The 20,731-nt window shown below is 33.3% G+C and overlaps 2 protein-coding genes across 2 annotated transcripts; one reads left to right on the forward strand and one right to left on the reverse strand.

Annotated features, from left to right (window-relative positions):
• Positions 1-1,273: 1,273 nt before the first annotated feature.
• HELRODRAFT_88781 (hypothetical protein) lies at positions 1,274-12,719 on the forward strand (the record flags this gene model as incomplete). The annotated part of the gene is made up of 6 exons (XM_009030190.1): positions 1,274-1,420; positions 2,447-2,585; positions 3,102-3,195; positions 11,525-11,595; positions 12,153-12,238; positions 12,444-12,719. Coding segments are annotated over 6 exons (813 nt in total), but the record flags the coding sequence as incomplete, so codon positions are not given.
• A 6,278-nt stretch (positions 12,720-18,997) lies between these two features.
• On the reverse strand, positions 18,998-20,290 carry HELRODRAFT_180956 (hypothetical protein; the record flags this gene model as incomplete). Its single annotated transcript, XM_009030240.1, has 3 exons — positions 18,998-19,050; positions 19,211-19,276; positions 20,098-20,290. The coding sequence occupies 3 exons, from the start codon at positions 20,288-20,290 to the stop codon at positions 18,998-19,000; spliced, it is 312 nt and encodes a 103-aa protein (XP_009028488.1).
• Positions 20,291-20,731: the final 441 nt, after the last annotated feature.

Here is a 20,731-nt window from a genome sequence, read left to right on the forward strand (position 1 = left end):
ATTATTTCTTTATGTTCATTATTTCATCAATTTATGTCATTATTCATTTTCTAAATTTTCATCGTTTATACACTATTTCTATTTTATGTTTTATTTTTTATTATTTACCGGGGACCGTAAAAGTTCTTTTGAAGTTCAGTCTCTCCCTGCTTTTATAGCAAAAATAAAATGATTTTTTTTTATTTTGATTCTTTGAATGATCACCTCACCAGTAGCTGATTCCCATATAGAGCTGCCCAGTGTTCCCAATCCTATCTCTTCCACCACGATCTTCATCTCGGCGACAGTGGTCATTGAGGTAGGGTTGGTCATCAGCGTCCTGGCGATAGGTCACGCTTCTAGCCCCCTGATAATTTTTATACGGTTTGCGTTGTATGTTACCCACCCATACACTGCTGCACTAACATGGGAAGTTGTTGACTCAATATTATGAATAACGTCGATTTGGCCAGTGACAGTGTAGTACAGTAAACAAATTAAATATTAAAAAATTAGCCATTCATTTTTTTCAATAATATAAGTAAAAAAAGCGCAAAGCAATAACAGCGTTGTTATTATTTTTATTATTTATATAAAGTAATTTAATTATTATATTATAATAAGAAACATCATTAATTTTAGAAGAGTTATTTTAGCATGTTAATATGCTGTTTTTGGAGGTTAATCATATCATGTATAATTGTATACTCATATGTTGTAATTTAAAATTTTTCAGTTTAATGTAGATTTTATCATAATATATTATGAATTGTAATTAATTTGGTTTTATCTATTGATTTGAGAAATGATTAATTTATTTATCCATACAGACTTGTCAAATGGCTTCCATTTTTAAACTGTAATGAGTGTAGACATAGATGGATGGATGAAAAAGTAAATGAACGAATAAGTGAAGTACAATAAAATTTATTCCCATGAACAGTAATTCAAGTAGTCTTTGAAAATTTTTCAAAATTCATATAATAACTGCAGAAAAGCTGGGAATAAGTAGTATATAGCATAATTATGAAGAGATCATCGACCACTATTCAAAATAAATCATCAAAACAACAGAAAAGTGAGAACTTAATCTCTCTGGCAAGTATGTAGATAAGCTGGTTTCTTGCTTTCATTGTTAAACTTACATTGAAAAATTTGTTTAGATTATGTCAGCTGTACTTTTCAATTACGAGTACAGATAATGATTATGATGGGTGATGATGATGATGACAGTGGTGGAAAAATTATTTATCACCACTGACAGTTGAATGATAAAATCTCTCTTCATGATTCTGAAGGATTTGAAAATGTGGACGATGCATTGTCGCACATGAAGGAGATCTTCTCATCCACAAAGTTTGCCGTAAATATTCCGATGATATTTTTCCAACATCAGCTCTACAGCTTGATCAGCAACAGGACCATCGTCGACAAGGAGATTGTGGGTGAATTCAATTCTTCTTTAAACCAGGGCATCTAACCGTATTTTTTTTCGTTATGGTTTGCGGTTTCGGTTCAATCAGCAAAACGAATTTCGGTTCGGTTCCGGTTTTTGTTTCTGAAATAATATCGGTTTTTTGGTTTTCGGTTTCGCTCCGAAACTTAATTTTTTCAAGCATAGCTCCTTAAACGCATGTAGCGGACATACGGACATCCAACTATCAACACAATGCCAATTTGAATTATATTTTATATTGTGAATGATAAGAAATCAATAACAAAAATGATTTTTAAATGTTGTCAGTATAACAGGAAACGTTTCTAATATTTTTTTTCAACAAATTAAAACAATCATTATAAAGATATTTTGAAGTCACTTATATAAATATATGATTATTTCAAAAAAGATGAAAATTTCCTCTGATTAATAATATATCTTCTAAAATGTTTTCATTTAAACCACTTCTGTAGTCTCTGAGGACAAATTTTAATCCAGAAACAGATGCTTTCGGGCTCACTTGTGTAGCTTGTACTTCAAAATTTTAAGAATGATCGCACTTGATCTGTAATTTCTTCGATTATACTAGATTTCTCTTCATGTGGCAATTCTTACTCAGTTGGAAAAACAAACAAATTTTCAAAGATAATAAATATTAACATTTTAAAAGACGAAATATTATCTAAATATTTTTTTTTTGAATTTAACAAAAATATTTTTTTTTAAATTTTTAGCATCGAACCGTTATTTATTTCGTTACGGTTTTCGGTTTCGGTTAAACTAGCAAACAATATTTCGGCTCGGTTACGGTTTTTGTTTCGAGCAAAATTTCGCTTTTTAACGGTTTTCGGTTACGGTTCAGTTCCGGTTCGATGCCCTGCTTTAAACAACAATCAATAATTATTTGAAACTTTTAATTATTTTTGTCATTTTTGACCTTAGCTCTACCAGAAATTGTTTCGCGAATCAATTTACAATTGATGATTAATTATTGGTTGATTTTTGAAATAACCCTTTCTACCTCCAAAGAACAAATTGAGATCAGACTTCAAGATTCGAGTTTTGAAGTTGACGAGCACATCAAACGAATACAACATTCTGTTCATGGATGATTATGTTGCATACGTTACAAGATGCTACCAAGATACTGAGAATTCTGAACTTGTTGGTGGGTGAGGTGACTGTGCCTGGTTCTCTAGTTTCATGTGCATTTATCTTTCAAATCTTCTTGATATATAGATTCCATGTTTATTTTAATTGTTTGAAGTGATGTTTGTTATGTTATGTTATCATATAAGTTTATCATTGAGTTTGTATGTTCCATTTTTTTCATTTGTTGTAAGTCTATAACAACATCAGTAGAGGTTTAAGGTTTCAATTAAAAAAAAGTAGTTTAATACTCATGTGTCTTTTTCAAAATATTTCAATCATCTCAAAATCACACACACATATACACGGCAGTTGCTTAGTTTTCTGTTCAATGACAACAACAATACATTTTCTGTTGCTATTCGTGATCTCTTCATCATCGTAATCTCTTCGTCTTGATTGATATCATCATGGAAGTTACGATGAAATTCTGTAGTTATATATTGGGGTGATGAAATGCTAAAGTGATGTGCATTATTTAATATTGAGAAAAACACGGGTTGATCGCCACCACCATCAAAAATGACACTGGCAGAACGATTTATTGAGAAGATAGTGATGGGGGAAGCTGGTACGAGCGTCAAGAAAGAAAGGTTCATTCAGAGTGGATTCAATGAGAAGGAGATCTTGTATGTAGTTGTTGGTGGTGGTGCTGTTGAGGGCGATGGTGTTGTTGATGTTTCCATATTATTTGTGAGTGAACTTATTGTTAATGCTGTTTTTAATGTTATCGTTTTTAGTGCACGCTCGCTTTTGCACGTTCACGCACAGCATACAGTCACGCACACACATGCACACACGTGTGCACACGCACACATGCATGAACGTATTCACATGCCATAGACGTCTCAACGTAACATCTATGATATTTCTTAATAATTGTATATACGACAGTCTGAACACAAATATACATACATATATATATATATATATATATATATATATGTATATATATATATATATATATATATATATATATATATACATCCCACTACCACTACGATCATGACTTTATAAATCTGTGATACGTCCGGTGTTGTTATATGGTGCAGAAACATGGCCAATGACAACCAAACTGGAACAACAACTTCAACGAACCGACATGAAAATGCTCCGATGGATGCAACGAATTAGTCTGAAGGACCACATCAAATCTACCGAAATCCTGCGTCGTTCTGGTTTAGATGATACAAAGGACGAATGCCGGCAACACCGTCTGCGGTGGTTTGGTCATGTCAAACGAAGTGGAAACAGTGCCAAAACTTTTCTTGCAGATGTTGAAGTACCTGGCACACGTCCCAAAGGCCGTCCAAAGAAGTCCTGGTCGCAAACAATCGAGCAAGACATAAAAGCTCTAAATTTAAATGAAATGGATACAACTGATTGTCTAATTTGGCGCAAAAAGTTGATGGCAAAGAAAACAACGTCCTACCTCGGGAAACCGGGTCTCTGGACGGAAAACGAAGATTGATTGATATATATATATATAACCTTTTTAAAATTCCAAGCTCAAAAAAAGCTAAATTTGAGTCAATTCTTGACGAAAAGTTAAGAAAATTAGAAGAACTTTTTATTGAAGAAAGAAACATCTTCCGAGAAATAGTAAATAATGCGGCTATTAACAATAGCCCAAAAGTAGAAAGAAAGCAGCAATCCGATTGCAAGACCGAATCGAGCAAGCAATCTGACTGGTCAGAGATTGTAAAACGTAAAATTAAAAAGAGCTCAAATGTTCAACACGTGGCGAATGTTCAACACGTGGCGAATGTTCAACACGGGGCGAACATCAACATGTTGAAAACAAAGAAAAAAACACACAACACTAACATAGCAAATATGAAAACAGTTATAGGCACCCAAACTGATAAACAAACAAATTTGAAAGCGATGAAACCTTCGCCAAAAAGAAAAGTTTTTTACGTTGGTCGATTGGACCAGCAATGCACTGCAAAAGAGTTAAGCGAACACATAAATGGATTGAAAATTGAGGTGCTTGGTTGCTCAGCAATCAAAAACTCAATTTTTAATCGCCGCTCAAAGCAAGCTACAACATCGATCAACATACTAAACACGAACTCTGACAAAATCGATGTTCAACAGACAAGCGCTGCATTCAGAGTTTGTATTTATGAAACAGACTCAGCTGAGTTCATGAATGCAGAAAACTGGCCAGCGAATGGTGTTTCAATGATCTGTCGGCAAATGTTGTCAATGACCTGTCGGCAAATGTTGTTTCAACTAAAAATAGCAATGAATAAAAACTTCATAGAAGAGAATCTCGAAGAATCAAAATATTACACTGTAAAAGAATTATCTAACATAATAAAATTGAAGAATAAAATGAAAAACAATCACCTACCAATTATTCATCTGAATGCTCGAAGTTTGTTTCATAAATTATTAAATCTAGAAATCTTCTTAAAACAATTCGACGACTTTTTCAAAATTATAGTAATATCAGAAACGTGGTTGAAGAATGAAACAGTTGATTTAATTAAGTTAAATAATTACAATTTTGTATATAAAAATAGAAAAAGCAAACGAGGCGGAGGTGTTGGTGTGTTCATAAAGCATGACATCAAATATGTTGTAAATGATAACAGTGCATTTGATGATGAAAATGTCAACGTTCTCTGTGTGGACATTGAATCGGGGCATGCTTCATCTAGGGGTGTGCTAAAAGTTATCGCGATATACCGCCCACCCAATTATAAATTTGAGCCTTTTTTAAATAAAATCAATTTGATTTTACACGCCATCAAACCCGCTGACAAAACTGTTATAGTGGGCGACTTTAATGTTAATTTATTGGACAATGATTCAAATGATTCTAAAGACTTTCAAGATTTTCATTTTGTTTTTCGCCTTTAATTAATTTACCAACAAGAGTAACTTGTAACGCCAACTCATTAATCGACAACATATTTACGAACCTGTATCAACATTGCGAAAGTGCAGTCATAGTCTCAGACTTTTCTGACCATTTTCCAGTTTATGCAATAGTAGAAAATTTTAAAACTGCTATCAATGATGACCAAATTTTATGTAGAAAAATTAATAAAACATCCATTTTCTTTATTAAAAAAACCCTCTCACTTCAAAATTGGCATTCAGTTAAAAACGAGAATAATATAGATACAGCATGCCTGAATTTTTACAATATACTCAATAAAACTCTTGACACATACGCACCTCTGCAGTGGCAGAAACAAAAATATAAAAAAGCATGGGTATCTGATGAAATAATAAAATTATCAAAAAAACAGAATCGACTGTATAAATTAGCAGTCGCTGCACCAAACTCCGCTAATGTTGAAAAATATAAAAAGTTTAGAAATTACTTTACATCAGTAAAGAGAAAGGCAGAACAAAATTATTTTCAACAAAAATTTGAAGAGGCAAAGAGTTGCTCCAAACAAAAATGGGAAATAATAAACGGTATAATGAATAGAAAACAAAACAATCTTGAAATTAATAAGCTAAAAGTTGACGACAAAATCATCGAAGACCCAGAGGAAATAAGTATTCTTTTCAATGAATACTTCATCAATGTCTCAGAGAAGCTGTTAGAAAATCAAATAGTTACTGAAGATAAATTAAAAATAAATAGTGCAATCTGTAAATCAATGTATATGAACTCCACCAATGAAGAAGAAGTAATGTACATTGTTCAAAACTTAAGCAACAAAAAAAGCACGTCAGATAATACTTTAAGTAACAATCTACTTAAAAAAATCATCCCAGAAATTGTCATCCCAATCACTCATATTTACAATCTTTCCATCGTCCAAGGAATATTTCCACAATGCTTCAAAACATCCAGAGTAGTTCCAATTCACAAAAAGGGGAGCAAATTAGAGACAAGTAATTATCGACCAATATATCTACTTTCTCCACTTTCCAAAGTACTAGAAAAAATAATTTTTGTCAGAGTCACCTCATTTCTGTCCATAAATAAATTATTAAATGATAATCAATATGGCTACAGAGCACAGCATTCAACTGAGCAAGCTGTGCTGCAATTAGCACAAAATGTTATGAATAATCTTAACGTAAAGATACTAACTGTAGGTGTATTCATAGACCTCTCAAAGGTCTTTGACGTCATCAACCACGATATACTGATTAAAAAATTAAATTCACATGGAATAAGAGGAAAAGTAAGTGCATGGTTCAAAAGTTATTTAGAGAACAGAGACCAGTATGTGGCAATAAAAAGTCACTCCTCAACAAAACTTAACGTAAGATCAGGCGTGCCACAAGGATCAATTTTAGGTCCTCTTCTATTCATAATCTTCATGAACGATTTTCAACATGCAACTGATGCAAATCACTTTCTATATGCACAGTGGCGTAGCTAGGGTCTTCTGCGCCCGGGGACAAAACAAAAAATTTGCGCCCCCTACATAAAATCTGTCAAACTATATAAAATATAACTGTCGTACTCAGTATTTGATGTAGGCTACACTCCGTGACGCCTATATACAATGCATTTCAGTGTATTCATGTTTCTATAGGCATATTGCACCTTACACCATAATTGTATTATTCTTTCTCAGTTCTTAACTATTATATTGTAATACAAAATATTAATGATTATCATTTAATCATTTATTTGGCAAAAAAGATTATTATGATTAAAAAAAAATGATTATGATTGATGTATATAATTAGATTCTTTCAAGTAGTTTTTATAATTCTGTATTTTTATTGTCCGCTGAGTCAGAAGTGTGAAATAAAAATTATTAAATTTAAAAACAAAACAACAGCTAAGTATTGTCTAGAAATTGTGGTTAGGAAATGAGCAGAATTTTAAAGAAAATTTATTTTTCTTGCTTTTACTGCAGCAAACTGGTTAATTATATCATCAAAATCAATCTGTTCAAGAACTTCCCTCTCCACACTCATTAGGGCCAAAACTTAACGTAAGATCAGGCGTGCCACAAGGATCAATTTTAGGTCCTCTTCTATTCATAATCTTCATGAACGATTTTCAACATGCAACTGATGCAAATCACTTTCTATATGCACAGTGGCGTAGCTAGGGTCTTCTGCGCCCGGGGACAAAACAAAAAATTTGCGCCCCATACATAAAATCTGTCAAACTATATAAAATATAACTGCCGTACTCAGTATTTGAAGTAGGCTACACTCCGTGACGCCTATATACAATGCATTTCAGTGTATTCATGTTTCTATATGCATATTGCACCTTACACCATAATTGTATTATTCTTTCTCAGTTCTTAACTATTATATTGTAATACAAAATATTAATGATTATCATTTAATCATTTATTTGGCAAAAAAGATTATTATGATTAAAAAAAAAATGATTATGATTGATGTATATAATTAGATTCTTTCAAGTAGTTTTTATAATTCTGTATTTTTATTGTCCGCTGAGTCAGAAGTGTGAAATAAAAATTATTAAATTTAAAAACAAAACAACAGCTAAGTATTGTCTAGAAATTGTGGTTAGGAAATGAGCAGAATTTTAAAGAAAATTTATTTTTCTTGCTTTTACTGCAGCAAACTGGTTAATTATATCATCAAAATCAATCTGTTCAAGAACTTCCGTCTCCACACTCATTAGGGCCTGCTCGCTGAGTCTATCTTGTCCCATGGATGCTCGAAGATAGGAAAGAATTATTTTTAATTTACTGAAGGATCGCTCACAGCTGGCAATCGAGACAGCTATAGTAAGAAGGATTTGTAGAGCAACACGCAAATTTGGAAAAACATCTTCTCCGTAACTAATAATGAATGACAAGAGTTCTGTAGGAGTCTTTGGTGCAGTATCCTGGCGGGTCTCAAGGAGCATTCTGCAGTCACATATTTCATTTAATAACTCAATTCCTTCCACATCCGAGTCATGAAAATTTCCAAAGTCAATACAATGCTGACGGAGACTGTTAAGATCTTTGTCATTCAAAAGTTTGTCTACATCAAGTAAGAATCCGAATTTGAAGTTCAGATCTTTGAGACGAGTAAACCTTGTTGTCACCTCCTGTTCGAGTCGATCTAAAATACTCTTCATGATACGAACAATTTCTTCTTCTGCCGAAAGTCCTGCATTTCGGGCAAGTTCTCCAGGCATCCTTCTCCGTCGCCTGATTCTACTTTCTACAGCCACACCCCATAGCTCACATTTTTCCTTTGCTTTTAGCACTGAATCATTGCATATGTCTTCACGAATTCTTGTAATATCCATGTGCAGAGATTCAATATCCAAAGACGCTTCATGGAAATTCATTGTTGGATCTTGAAGTCTTTTCTGAACACGGTCGATTTTTTTGAGTATGTCATGCCAGAAAGGAAGGAAAACTAAGAAGTTGAAACTAAGAATACTTTGTAGCAGAATTACAGCATCGCCTCTAGTTTCTTGTGTTTCAGTTGTATCTTCAGACATTTTTTCCAGTAGACTGACTATGTTATCAAGTCCATCATGAATTGCTTTAACACATTCTGCTCTAGCACTCCATCGTGTTTCTGATTCACGTTTGACTGTGATGGTCACTGCTTCTTTAAGTTTTTCCCATCGATGGGTTGATCTTGAAAAGAATAGATAAATTTTTTAATGGTGCCAAAAAAAGTAACTACAATTGGATCTTGACTTGCAGCATGCACCCCTGACAAGTTTAAGCTGTGATTGTCACAATTCACAAACAATGCCTTGTTATTTTTTGTGCAAATTCTTTTCTTCAATCGAGGCTGCATCTTTTCCATGAATTTCGATGTAGCCAAGAAATGACTCTTTTATTACAACCTCCCTCTCATCAAAATTTGTCAACATACCTGATAACTTCAGACATTTGCTCCCTGTGTGCCAAGTCAGGAGTTGAATTAAACAAAATCCCGTAGTATTTATTTTTTCTGATGTTAATCAGCAATTGATTTCTCATATTCGAAGCAAGAATGCTGATGAACTCATTCTGAATTTATGTAACAGATCCTGGATTCTTTCTAGCATGGTCAAAGTGTGACTGCAAAATTGGGTCATACTGAGCTAGAAGTTGAAGAACAGACAAAAAGTTTCCTACATTTTTGTCTCCTGTGGCATCAAGTTTCTCAATGTGTCCACGCAATGCCAAGTTTTGAGTGGCCAAGAATTTTATACAATTTAGTATTCGCTTCAAAACATCTCGCCATCGTGCAACCTCTGACTAAATTTCAGCTTCAAGAGATGCATCGATTGTTTTCCCTTGAATCAATCTGCGCACTGCTTCTTTCCATGCATTAAATGATTTCCGGTGGAAAGGATTGTTCTCGTGAGCCGCTAGTTTCTCTGGCTTCATCCACTTGCTGAATCCATTAGATAATTCAAATACTTTGCTTTAAAAATATGGAAAGCTTAACTTTTTACAAATTAAAATTAATATTCAAAAACCATAAGTCAAGACATGGATAAAAGATATTTATCTAAAATATTTTAAACAATTTAGTTAGCAACTAAAATATTTTAGTTAAACTATCGTTTTATTTTAACTAAACTATTTTTTTTTAGTTAAACTAGGAAGGAAACTAAAAAAAAGTAGTTAAACTATTAGTTTGCAACTATTTAATTAAACTATGCCCATCACTGGTAATAGCAGGTATTTGTAGGCAGCTATACTGACTAACCCAATGCAGCTATACCACAAAGATACTATACTATAGACTATAGAGCATAATCTATACAAGCTTTTAACTGCACTGTGACTGACCTGTTCTAAAGGACAGACACAGAAATTACTAGGTAAAGCAAAATAATAATAAAAAAACCTTTTTGGTCACTGATATTTTGGTCACTGATATTGTGCCCCCCCAGCCCTGCGCCCGGGGACAACTGTCCCCCTCTGCCCCCCTCGTTACGCCACTGTATATGCAGATGACACTAACATCTTCTTCCCAACTAAAGACCCATTGAAAGAAGTAGAATACATCAATAACAGTCTTCAAAATATACCAACCTGGTTTATCAAAAATAAATTAATAGTAAATTATTCTAAATGTAATTACATTATTTTTGGTCCGAAAATTTTAACAAATATTATACCTAACCTAGACATAAAAATGAACAATATTTCTATTCCTCGCTCAACCAGCACAAAATTCCTTGGAGTAACAATCAAGGACAATCTTTCTTGGGATATTCACATAGATACTATGTCTAAAAGAATATGCAAAACCCTAGGAGTTATAAGCAAAATTAAAAATAAATTAAATAAACCTACTCTAATTGACCTGCATTATTCGTTAATCTTTCCTCACCTCATCTACTGCAACGTAATTTGGGGAAACAGTCCTGACATTCATCTGAAACAGTTAACAAAATGCCAAAACCGATTCATCAGAATATTTAAAAATCTTCATCCTCATTGTCACACAAGTGAATATTATCTCGAGATGAAAATACTCAACATCAAAAACTTGTTCATCTACCACGTTGCAACATTCATTTTTAGATTTCTACGTCAGCAATTGCCGGCATTTTTTAGAAACTTTTTCACTTTTGGAACTTCCATTCAAACAAGAACTACACGCCACACGCCACTTTTCTATGCTCCACCAGCCAGAATTAAAGTACTCTGCATGAGTTTGAAACACACCGGCCCAGGAATATGGGAGACGATTCCACAAGAAATTAAAGATTGTAACACTTTGCATCTTTTTAAAAATAAACTGAAAAATTTTTTAATTACGAAAAGTTCTGTTTTTCAAGGATAATAATGTATATGTATATATATGTATATAAGTGTGTACATATTTCATTAACATTGATACATTTTCTCCTATTGACAATTTTATTTTATCATTGAGAAGCTATTTTGAGCTGCACGGTGGCCGAGCCCACAAGAATTAATTTTCTTTTTTTGGTCTCCGAATCATTCATGCTTTTTGTTTTGTTTGATTGAATAAAAGTGATTTGCTTTGATATATATATATATATTGGTGTACACGGATCGATCAATACAGGAAGCTTGTCAGTCTGTCCCTGTTAGCAATAAGAGATGTTGGTGATTGGTGGATCACCTTCCCTAAAGCCGGTTACTATTATTTTGAATGTTGTTATTATTATTAATATTCCCTCGTATTATTTTGCTCAGAGATGTCAAACAAACACACACACACACCGTGCACGAATCAACGCATTACACTTTTTTATAGTGATGTTAGGGCAGGGATCTCCTTCAAGATCAAACCCATTGCGATATCTCGCCGCCAACATTAATATCACTTTGACTTTGTAACCGAAATTTCGACTAATATTATTTTATTATGTATTATTATATATATATATATATATATATATATATATATATATATATTAGATTTTCTCGCAGTTTTGTTGGCTTCCCTTTTAAACATTTTTTAATGCGAATAAAACAATTGTTTATCTGAAAGGTTCAGATGTGCTCTGCGATGTTTAATAATAAAAAATTCATGAAGCTTGCGTTGATAACATGACGTTAAAATGATAATAACATTGATGACAATGATTAATGGTTATAAATAACTGTATGACTACTATGATGATGGTGGTGGTGGTGGTGAGTAATGAAGATGACGAATGATTGTAATGAGTATATTTATTTTCCCGCAGGTTTGTTTCTTAAGACCCTCTCGAAAGGACGCAAGTACATCCTGTCCATGGTGAGGAAGACCAGGCACAAGGAAATACTACTCAACGTCTGTTGTTGTCTTGTTCCATTTGTTGTGTTTATTTCGGTTTATCTTGTTAATTGTAATTTTGGTTAACTTTTTTGGTTTGCTTAGTTCATTTATTTTTTTTCTTTGTTTTTGTTTAAATTAATTAACAATAAAATTGCTGGAAAAATGATTTTTCAATTGTTGCAACTTTCGTTATTGTGGCGAGCGTGATTCCATTCAACAGGAGCTGGAGAAGAGACCATTCCTGAGATCGGCCTGCCTCGGCTTCATGTACCACTTGTACGATATCATTGGGGCTGATCTGGTTCAGTGGTTCGTCTCGTCCCAGTTTTGTTTCCTCTTTCTTTTATTTTCCGTTTTTAAGAATTATCAAATAAAGCTTCCTTTTGATTTGTCCCAAATTGTCGGAAATGTATTTCGCTTCACAGACATATATATTTGTTGTAATTTTCATTTCAGCATCACAACTACAACTAGCCTTCTACTTAGAATTAGATAATGTTGAGCGAATGAACGAACAAACAAATGAATGAATGAATTATGGAATAGTCTGACAGGCAATGTTTCTACAGTTATGGCTGATGAAGTAGGTAGTCAAATCACTCAGTTTACTATATTATTATTGTTGCTTGTAGACATGTTACAGGTGCTTCTATCATTGCTATCAGTATTAATAGTTCTAACATTTTATATTCAAAATTATTTTTTGTTAAAATATAAATCATCCACAGTGGTCTGTGGTTGTTTTTGAAAGAATCTCTCCCTGGATGAAGTATCCGTGGTCTTGTGGGACATTTAACTTCATCTTGTTCAATATTTGCTTTCTAGTCTGTATGCGTATGTGTGTGGGTACGTGTGTGTATGTCAGTGTATGAGTATGTGCTTGAATGTGTGGAAATTTATGAATATATGTTTGCGTAGACTTGTAGTGTATGTATGTGCAGTGGTGTAGTCCTAAAAAAAAAAGTACCGGAACGGCGTCGGAACGGCTAAAAGATAATAAAATATAAGAAGTAAAGAAGGATAAAAAAAACGGTTTTATTTCGACATACTATTTTTAATCTTTATTTAATTCATATATTTTAATTTTACAACAATTTCCAAAGAGAGTTAATTGAAATGTTTTCTGATGAAGATTTTCTTGTCTGGTTATCATCAGCAGAGCGGTGTGTTCGAAGCCATGTTATAACGTAATTTTCAGGATTAAAAATATTTAGTGGTGGTCCGTGCATTTTAATAAATAATAAATTTGAAACATTTTCAATAAGTAAGCGATTTCTCCTGTCATTTAATATGAGGTTCATATTACTAAAACCTCTTTCGCATTCAGAAGAGCTACAAGGTATTAGTTTGCCATACAACATTAACTGATTTAAGTGGTCTGCAGGTGGATTTCTTCCTCCATCATCTAAATAATCTCTGTATTCACTATAACATTTTTTAGACGACAAATTAAACCTTTTGCAAAGTTAATGAATTTCTTTTTCTCCATATCCAAGCGGAATGTCACTTGGCCATTCGTTTTTTTCTAAAATTCGAAATTCATTTACAATATTTGTTTCAGGTGATACCGAGTTTACAATTAATCTGCGATTTATGCTGTTGATAATACTTTGCAGAAATTGATTTCTATTAATGACAGATACTTTGCTATTACCTGTAATAGTTACTGTTCCCAATTTCATTTTTTCAATCGCTTTTGCAATTTCAATTAATTTATTCCCTTTTTCAGCATTTTTCATAGATTCTAAATATCGTATGCTTTGGCGAATTTTTTTATCTGCGTAAATAATCGTAGTACCTCTGTTTTGTAATGCCTCAGATAGCAGGGACAATTCATAAAGGACATCATACATTAGCGCTAAATTTAACAAAAATTCTTTTGATGAAATGTGTTTATAAAGACCAAGATACATGCATTGTTCTGTTTTGGATCGATTCACATCTTGATTAGCTTGTATGAAATGTTTGCACAACGCTTCAAAATTTTGGTAAACCGCAGCTACTGTTCTAAATGAACTTGCCACCCACCTAATACCTAACACACGGCCAATTTTTCTTATTTCTGTGTCTAGGTTTTGTGCGCATGACTCCAATTCCCTTTGATTTTTCGGTGACTGGTGGTAAAGAGTGTATAGTTTATCCATAAAAATTTGAAAATGGTTAATTCCATGTACTTCATCTATTGCATCGCCAACAGATAATTCTAGTCGGTGATTCACACAGTGCCATTTAATGAGGTTTGGATATTTGTTTGTAAGTTGAGTGGAGACTCCAGTATTCCGCCCGAACATGACGCTCGCACCGTCACTGGTGAAGGAAATTAAATTGTGTGCCAAATAATGGTCATCAAACTCGTAACCTGCAAGACAGTTTAAAAGACTATTTGTAATGTTGTTGGCAGTCTGGCTTTCCAATTCAACTAAATCTAAGAAGAGATAATGCGGATCTTCCATTTTATTTATTTCACACTTAAAATAAATAATCAGAGTTGATTTTTTACTGAGCGTAGTAGATTCATCCACAAGAATCGATATTTTACCATTTTTCTGAATAATTGTTTGGCATATTTTTGATTTCATTTGTTTAGCGATATGATTAATAACATTAGTACAAGAAAATCTTGATTTCAATCCAGGAGCAATATTTGTTCCATTTAATTCTTGTAATTGTGATAAGTCATATAAATCTGAGAATGGACGATCATGTTTAGCTATGTAATACGCTGTACGAAAAATTTTAGACGTAGAACTTACAGCAGAGTTGTTTAATTGATCTATTACTTTTTCCATGGGTTTTTTTTCTGCTTCTAGTAAAATTTTCTCGGCACTGATATGTGCTGCACTCTTAGCATGTTCATGAATTTTTTTTCTCAAAGACGTCAACTGTGAACTTTTGTCTTTTCCATAATAAATTACAGTTGCGGTACTCCATTCTTTTGAAATGCTGACACCTTGAGATTTGGATGGTCCCAAAGTTCTTACTTTAGTGCATAATAAACATCCTAATTTTTCTGAATTGCAAGTAAGCCAATTATAGTTTTTTTTCTTTTCAGCCCACATATCAGCTGTCCAAATGCTGGGAAAACATGGTTTTATTTCTTCAGGTTTCCCATTCTCACTTTCATTTTCTATCAATTCTAAGTTGGTATTGGCAGAATCTTCATCTTCATTGTCACGCTTTTGTTTTTTACAAAAAAAATCAAGAATGGTATTTATTTCCCGTTTTTTTGACATCTGGACTCACGCAAATTTATATCCTTCTAAAAATAACATTAATAATAATATAAATTATAATATCACAATGATAATATTGTTGTATACACAAATAATTTATAATATATTTTATTTTACGGATGGAGCCTAACATTTTTTTATTTATTACCCCACTTTCCTATATAAAAATGTATTTAAACAATTTGATTTAAAAAAAACAGTAAGTAATAAAAAGCATAATATTTAAAGTAAATGTAAAATAAATAAAATAAAAAAATTACTTTTTTAACTTCCGCAAAAAACGCAAATATAATTTGAAACAATGATTACTAAACCGTAAGCATAGCAACAATGATATAGCGTTGAATAATAAACAGTTTAAATAAAAAAATTGAAGTTATTCATCGTTTGTATTGGTATTGGTTATAATTATCTATTAATTTCCAAAGTTAAATTTAACGCCTGTAAAATGTACTTTTTTTTATATTGAAATTGTAAAAAAAAGTGCCGGAACGCGTTCCGCCTCCAAAAAATAGTACCGGAACGCCGTTCCGGCCCGTTCCGGCTCGACTACACCACTCTGTGTATGTGACCATTGTTGTTTCATTGATTCATTCAATAGTTTTTTTTAAAGCTGTAAATTTATGCTGTATGTAAAGTGTAAATAAAAATTTGTTCACCTTCACGATAAAGCTGTTCGGTTTTTATTTTTTAGCAGTTTTCTTAAGTAATAAATTGAGATGGAACACCCGCCGTAAAGCTTTTTAATTTAGAAAAGTCTAAATTATAATTAAGTAAATGTATAAAAAATTATCTGGGTTCGATTTAGTTAGGCTTAATTATGCTATAAGGATGCGAAGAACATCACTGAAACTCTTTTATTAGTTGCAACACATGAATTTAAAACTTTACATCAACGGTAAAACAATTTATTGCAATCCCCTTAACTTAAATTGCAAAATAATATACGAGACGGTAATCGTTCTCAGAAGTTTCAAAGTTCGGTCCGTTCGTCAATAAGGTTCGGTTTCGGTTCGTTTCCCGTTTCTAGTTTGTGTTTGTCTAGTTATCTCGGTCGGTAGATGTGCCACGTCGTCATTGTTGATGTTGCGCGTTGGTACGGTACAAATACTGTCTCCGAAACTGAAAGACCATTAAGCACCATATGCGTGCGATGGAGTGCTACGCGTGCGATGGAGTGCTTGCCTAAGGTGTTTGTACATCGTGTGGTGTGGGTCTGGATAGTATACAGCTTTTATAGCATAAAATATTTTAGTTATTAGTTGTAGAACGATGTGCAATCGCGTGTCAGAGCTGCACAATAAAGGACGAAGTAAAACGTATATACATATATATAATTTTTAATGCTCGAATTAGCTAATTCATAAATGAAAATGCTTTGCTTGCATTATTTTCTGTACATAGAGTTGCAAAGGTAAAAATCTTGCGGATGGTTTTGTAATGTTTGTTAATTCACCCTTTTAAATTATTTTGTGGAATGGCGTCGTGTTACAGTATTTTTATTACGTCATGTTTTTGTCTGACGTCATCCATCTGTTCACGTTAGAATGTTCTGTTTCATCCTGTCATCGTCGTCATTACAGTAGTCATCATCACAACCATCATCATCACTATCATCATTATCATCACGTATGTGTGTTGTAACAGACTTCAGTCTGTCGGAGTCTGATATTTGAGAATAAAAATATTAAAAAATTCGTTTGTTATTTATGATGATGATGATCAAAACTAACAACCACCTACCTTTCAGATACAACAACTTTTGGGGTCTTCAAGTTTTTTGAATTTCAGTTTTGCATTTCCACTTAAGTCTGCTAGTCGTTGAGATATTGCAATGTATCTGTTTGGGTGAAACAGAAGACAATCTGTATTACAAAACAACGGGCAGTCTGATCCACAACTAAATGTTGTTACTGTGTTGCTGGTGTTGGCTGCTGAATGAACAGGACATGCGCAACACAAATGAATGAATATTTTAAAAAAAACATGAAATGTGGCGCTGCTTAATTTAAGGCCGTGAGAAAGTTTGTTTATTGGAGTAAGAGACGACGCATGGCTGTCTTGTCGCACGAGTAAGTAGCGTTGATAATTTATTTAAGCATGTGCCTGCAGAATGAAACATCAAACGACTTCTAAATTACGCGTGAATGAATGCTTAATTAAAAGTTGTAGTTATTCTTTTTTAACTTGAACGATAATGGCTGATAGATATTTTAATAATTAAATCTTATCACCTATAACTCTGTTATAATAATTCTGTTAAATTAATAATTCTGTTAACTAGAAGTCAGTCTTTTGTTTTTTCCAATCTATTTTTAAGTCCGACACTGGCTTAAAAATTTCAAATCTTCTAGACAAAGATTAATCAATGGGATTATTCGACAGAGTGATGATAAGTTGCAATGATGTGTTGTGAGGACACGTTTTGCTAATAAATCATGGGATCATTTCTTCAATCGCATCTTCAATATTCCACATGGCAACGCACATTAACACGTTTGAAGGAAGGATCGTGCAGATGGATGTCTTTGAAATGTATCACAACGAGTAAGTTATGACTTCTGCAGTTGAGTGTCAAACTATTTCAGAGACGACAGACGAGTGTCATTTGGCGCACAAATTTAGTTTATATAGTTGGACTAAATTGTTGATAAAGTGAAAAAAATAATTTTTTATGACAACCTATCTAAACAACCCACGAACATAAGCTATTAACCAAACGCTCTTTGTGATTTAACAGTACACACACACAAGTTCTAAACAATTCATATACCAGTTTACTTAATGTCGGTGTGAATGTGAAAAAGCATGATGCGTAATGATAAGTTTTTGGTTAATGAACACCAACTCGTGCAAGTGTACGAACTAAGAAGTTTTCACAGATCAAATAATATTTATATATATATATATCCATATATTAATTGTTTAAACATATATGCATCCAAATAATAATTGTATGAACGTATGTACAGCATCCATGCAAACATCCACTTGGATATTTGATCTGGAGACCCAAACTGAATCTCGTCATGTCAGTGGGGCGGGTCAGAAGTAAATTAAAGAGACCAGTACACACACCACACATATACACATACACGCACATACGAACGCACATACACACACAGACACACAGGCATATATATATATATATATATATATATATATATATATATATAGTGACACAAATTTTTGTTCTGAAACTTAATGCTTAACTTTTTAAAACTTTTATTTACGCGTTGTTATGCTTCTGTTGTGAGTTTCAAATATTTCCTTCTTCGTCTGTGTTGTGTTTCGTTCAAAAAACCGCATAAAATTAGGCGGGTAGGTGCAGACCTTATTGTATGTGCGCACGTTCGCAAGCATATATTAATATTATGTGTGCAGTGGCGGATCTAAGACCACGTTGAGGAAGAGAACAGAAATTTGAAAAAGTTTTAATTTTTAAATTTTGACAGTGGGGCGCCAAAATTGGTGGTAGTGTTTCATTTTTTTTCTTATCACGTAAATTTTCGGTCGATTTTTGAATAAAACGATGCATTTTCTATGCAGCTGGAGGATCGTGGTCACTCCGTCTCTCCTTAGGCCCGCCCCTGCCTGTGTGTTTGTGTGCGTATTGTATGTATGTATGTATTGTGTGTGTATGCCTGCAGATGTGTGTATGAGTGCATGCACGAACTGCAGGCTGACAAAATGGAATTAAATATAATAACAAAGGCTACCTAGCGGGGAAGGCAGAATTTTGCAGTTCATGAACTTGTGGGTGTGCCAATCTGTCCATACATAGCAGATTTAACACGAAATACAAGGAGGCACAATATACCTTTGCGCGTATAATAATATGATTATTTTTATTTACGTATTTGTATACTATATAAAAATATTCTTTCAGAGAATACAAAATACCTACATACACATAAAACACATATACAAACAAACACAAACATACAACACACATACAAACAAACATATATACAACACCTTTCAACACGTATGGCTATCATCTTTCGTCGCAGTCGTTGGCTTGGCACACACGAATGCACAAAATATACAAACTTGCAATTGTTTATTTGTATATTAGCGTACATTGCATACAAAACTTATAACTGATGAACATGATGACGAAGACGATGATGAAGGTTTTGAAAATATTAGGGAAAAGTTGGCAGTGACAAAGACATTGAAACTTTTGATATGGGACTACTACTTGGATCTTTCTACCAGCAACTAGTTTGTTTTCATTTCTAATGTTTTTCATTTTGAACGAAACAAAGAAAATGACAACAAAGACGATGATGAATATTTTGGAAATATTCGAAAAGCTGCAAGTGACAAAGACATTGAAACTTTTGACATGCAGTGGAACTACCATTTAGATTTTTTCGTTAGTCTTATCTAGGATTGATTATTGTAACTCGCTCTACTATGGTCTTCCTGACTCTATACTCTATCCTTTAAGTAAAGCTTTTAACTCTGCTGCTCGTCTAGTTGCTCGTGCCCCTTTCTTTTCTCATATATCTCCATATCTTGTTCTCTTGCACTGGCTACCTATAAAATAAAGAATAATTTTTAAAATTTGCACGTTCATGTATAAGTCTCAATCTAAATTATTTCCTAAGCATTTATCAGATATATTAATTAGACCTAAACGCCCCGGTTTACGATCGTCTTCTTCTTCTCGCATATTCTTAACTCGTGTTAAACACTCTTTTGCCAAATCTGCTTTTGCTTTTTCTGGTCCTTTTCTTTGGAACTCTCCACCTACTTCTCTGACTACTTCTCCATCACTAGCGAAGTTCAGAGCGGATCTCAAGGCCCATCGGTTTTCAAAATTCATTGAGGAGCGCTGTTGAACATCGCGGAAATAGCGCTTTATAAGCTAATTGATTGATTGATTGATAAATAGATTGATTGCAAGCATCTCGCCTGTTTTTGTTGATAACAACGACAGCAGTAACAAAAATTGCAACAACGATTTTAATGCAGTATTTACCAACAAGTCAACTTTTGAGAATTTGGATAAGACGTTAATCTGCAAGAGCATTAATCTAAAGATTAACGACGTCAGTGAAGACGATTCGAATGCTGATGCAAATATTTCTACAGAACATGAATTGGTGACAGATGATGCTTCTAGTTTTGAGAAAACCCATCTAGCACGCACTTTGAATGAAAGCTTGGTCCTTGTCTACCTGTGTGATGGTCAACGACGGCTTCATTGCTAATGAGTGAGAGTTTTTCATCGCTCCATCACTGATCGTAAACAACGAATATTACG

This window comes from Helobdella robusta (genome assembly GCF_000326865.2).
Source record: "Helobdella robusta unplaced genomic scaffold HELROscaffold_66, whole genome shotgun sequence".
In the NCBI taxonomy this organism is placed as follows: Eukaryota; Metazoa; Annelida; class Clitellata; order Rhynchobdellida; family Glossiphoniidae; genus Helobdella; species Helobdella robusta.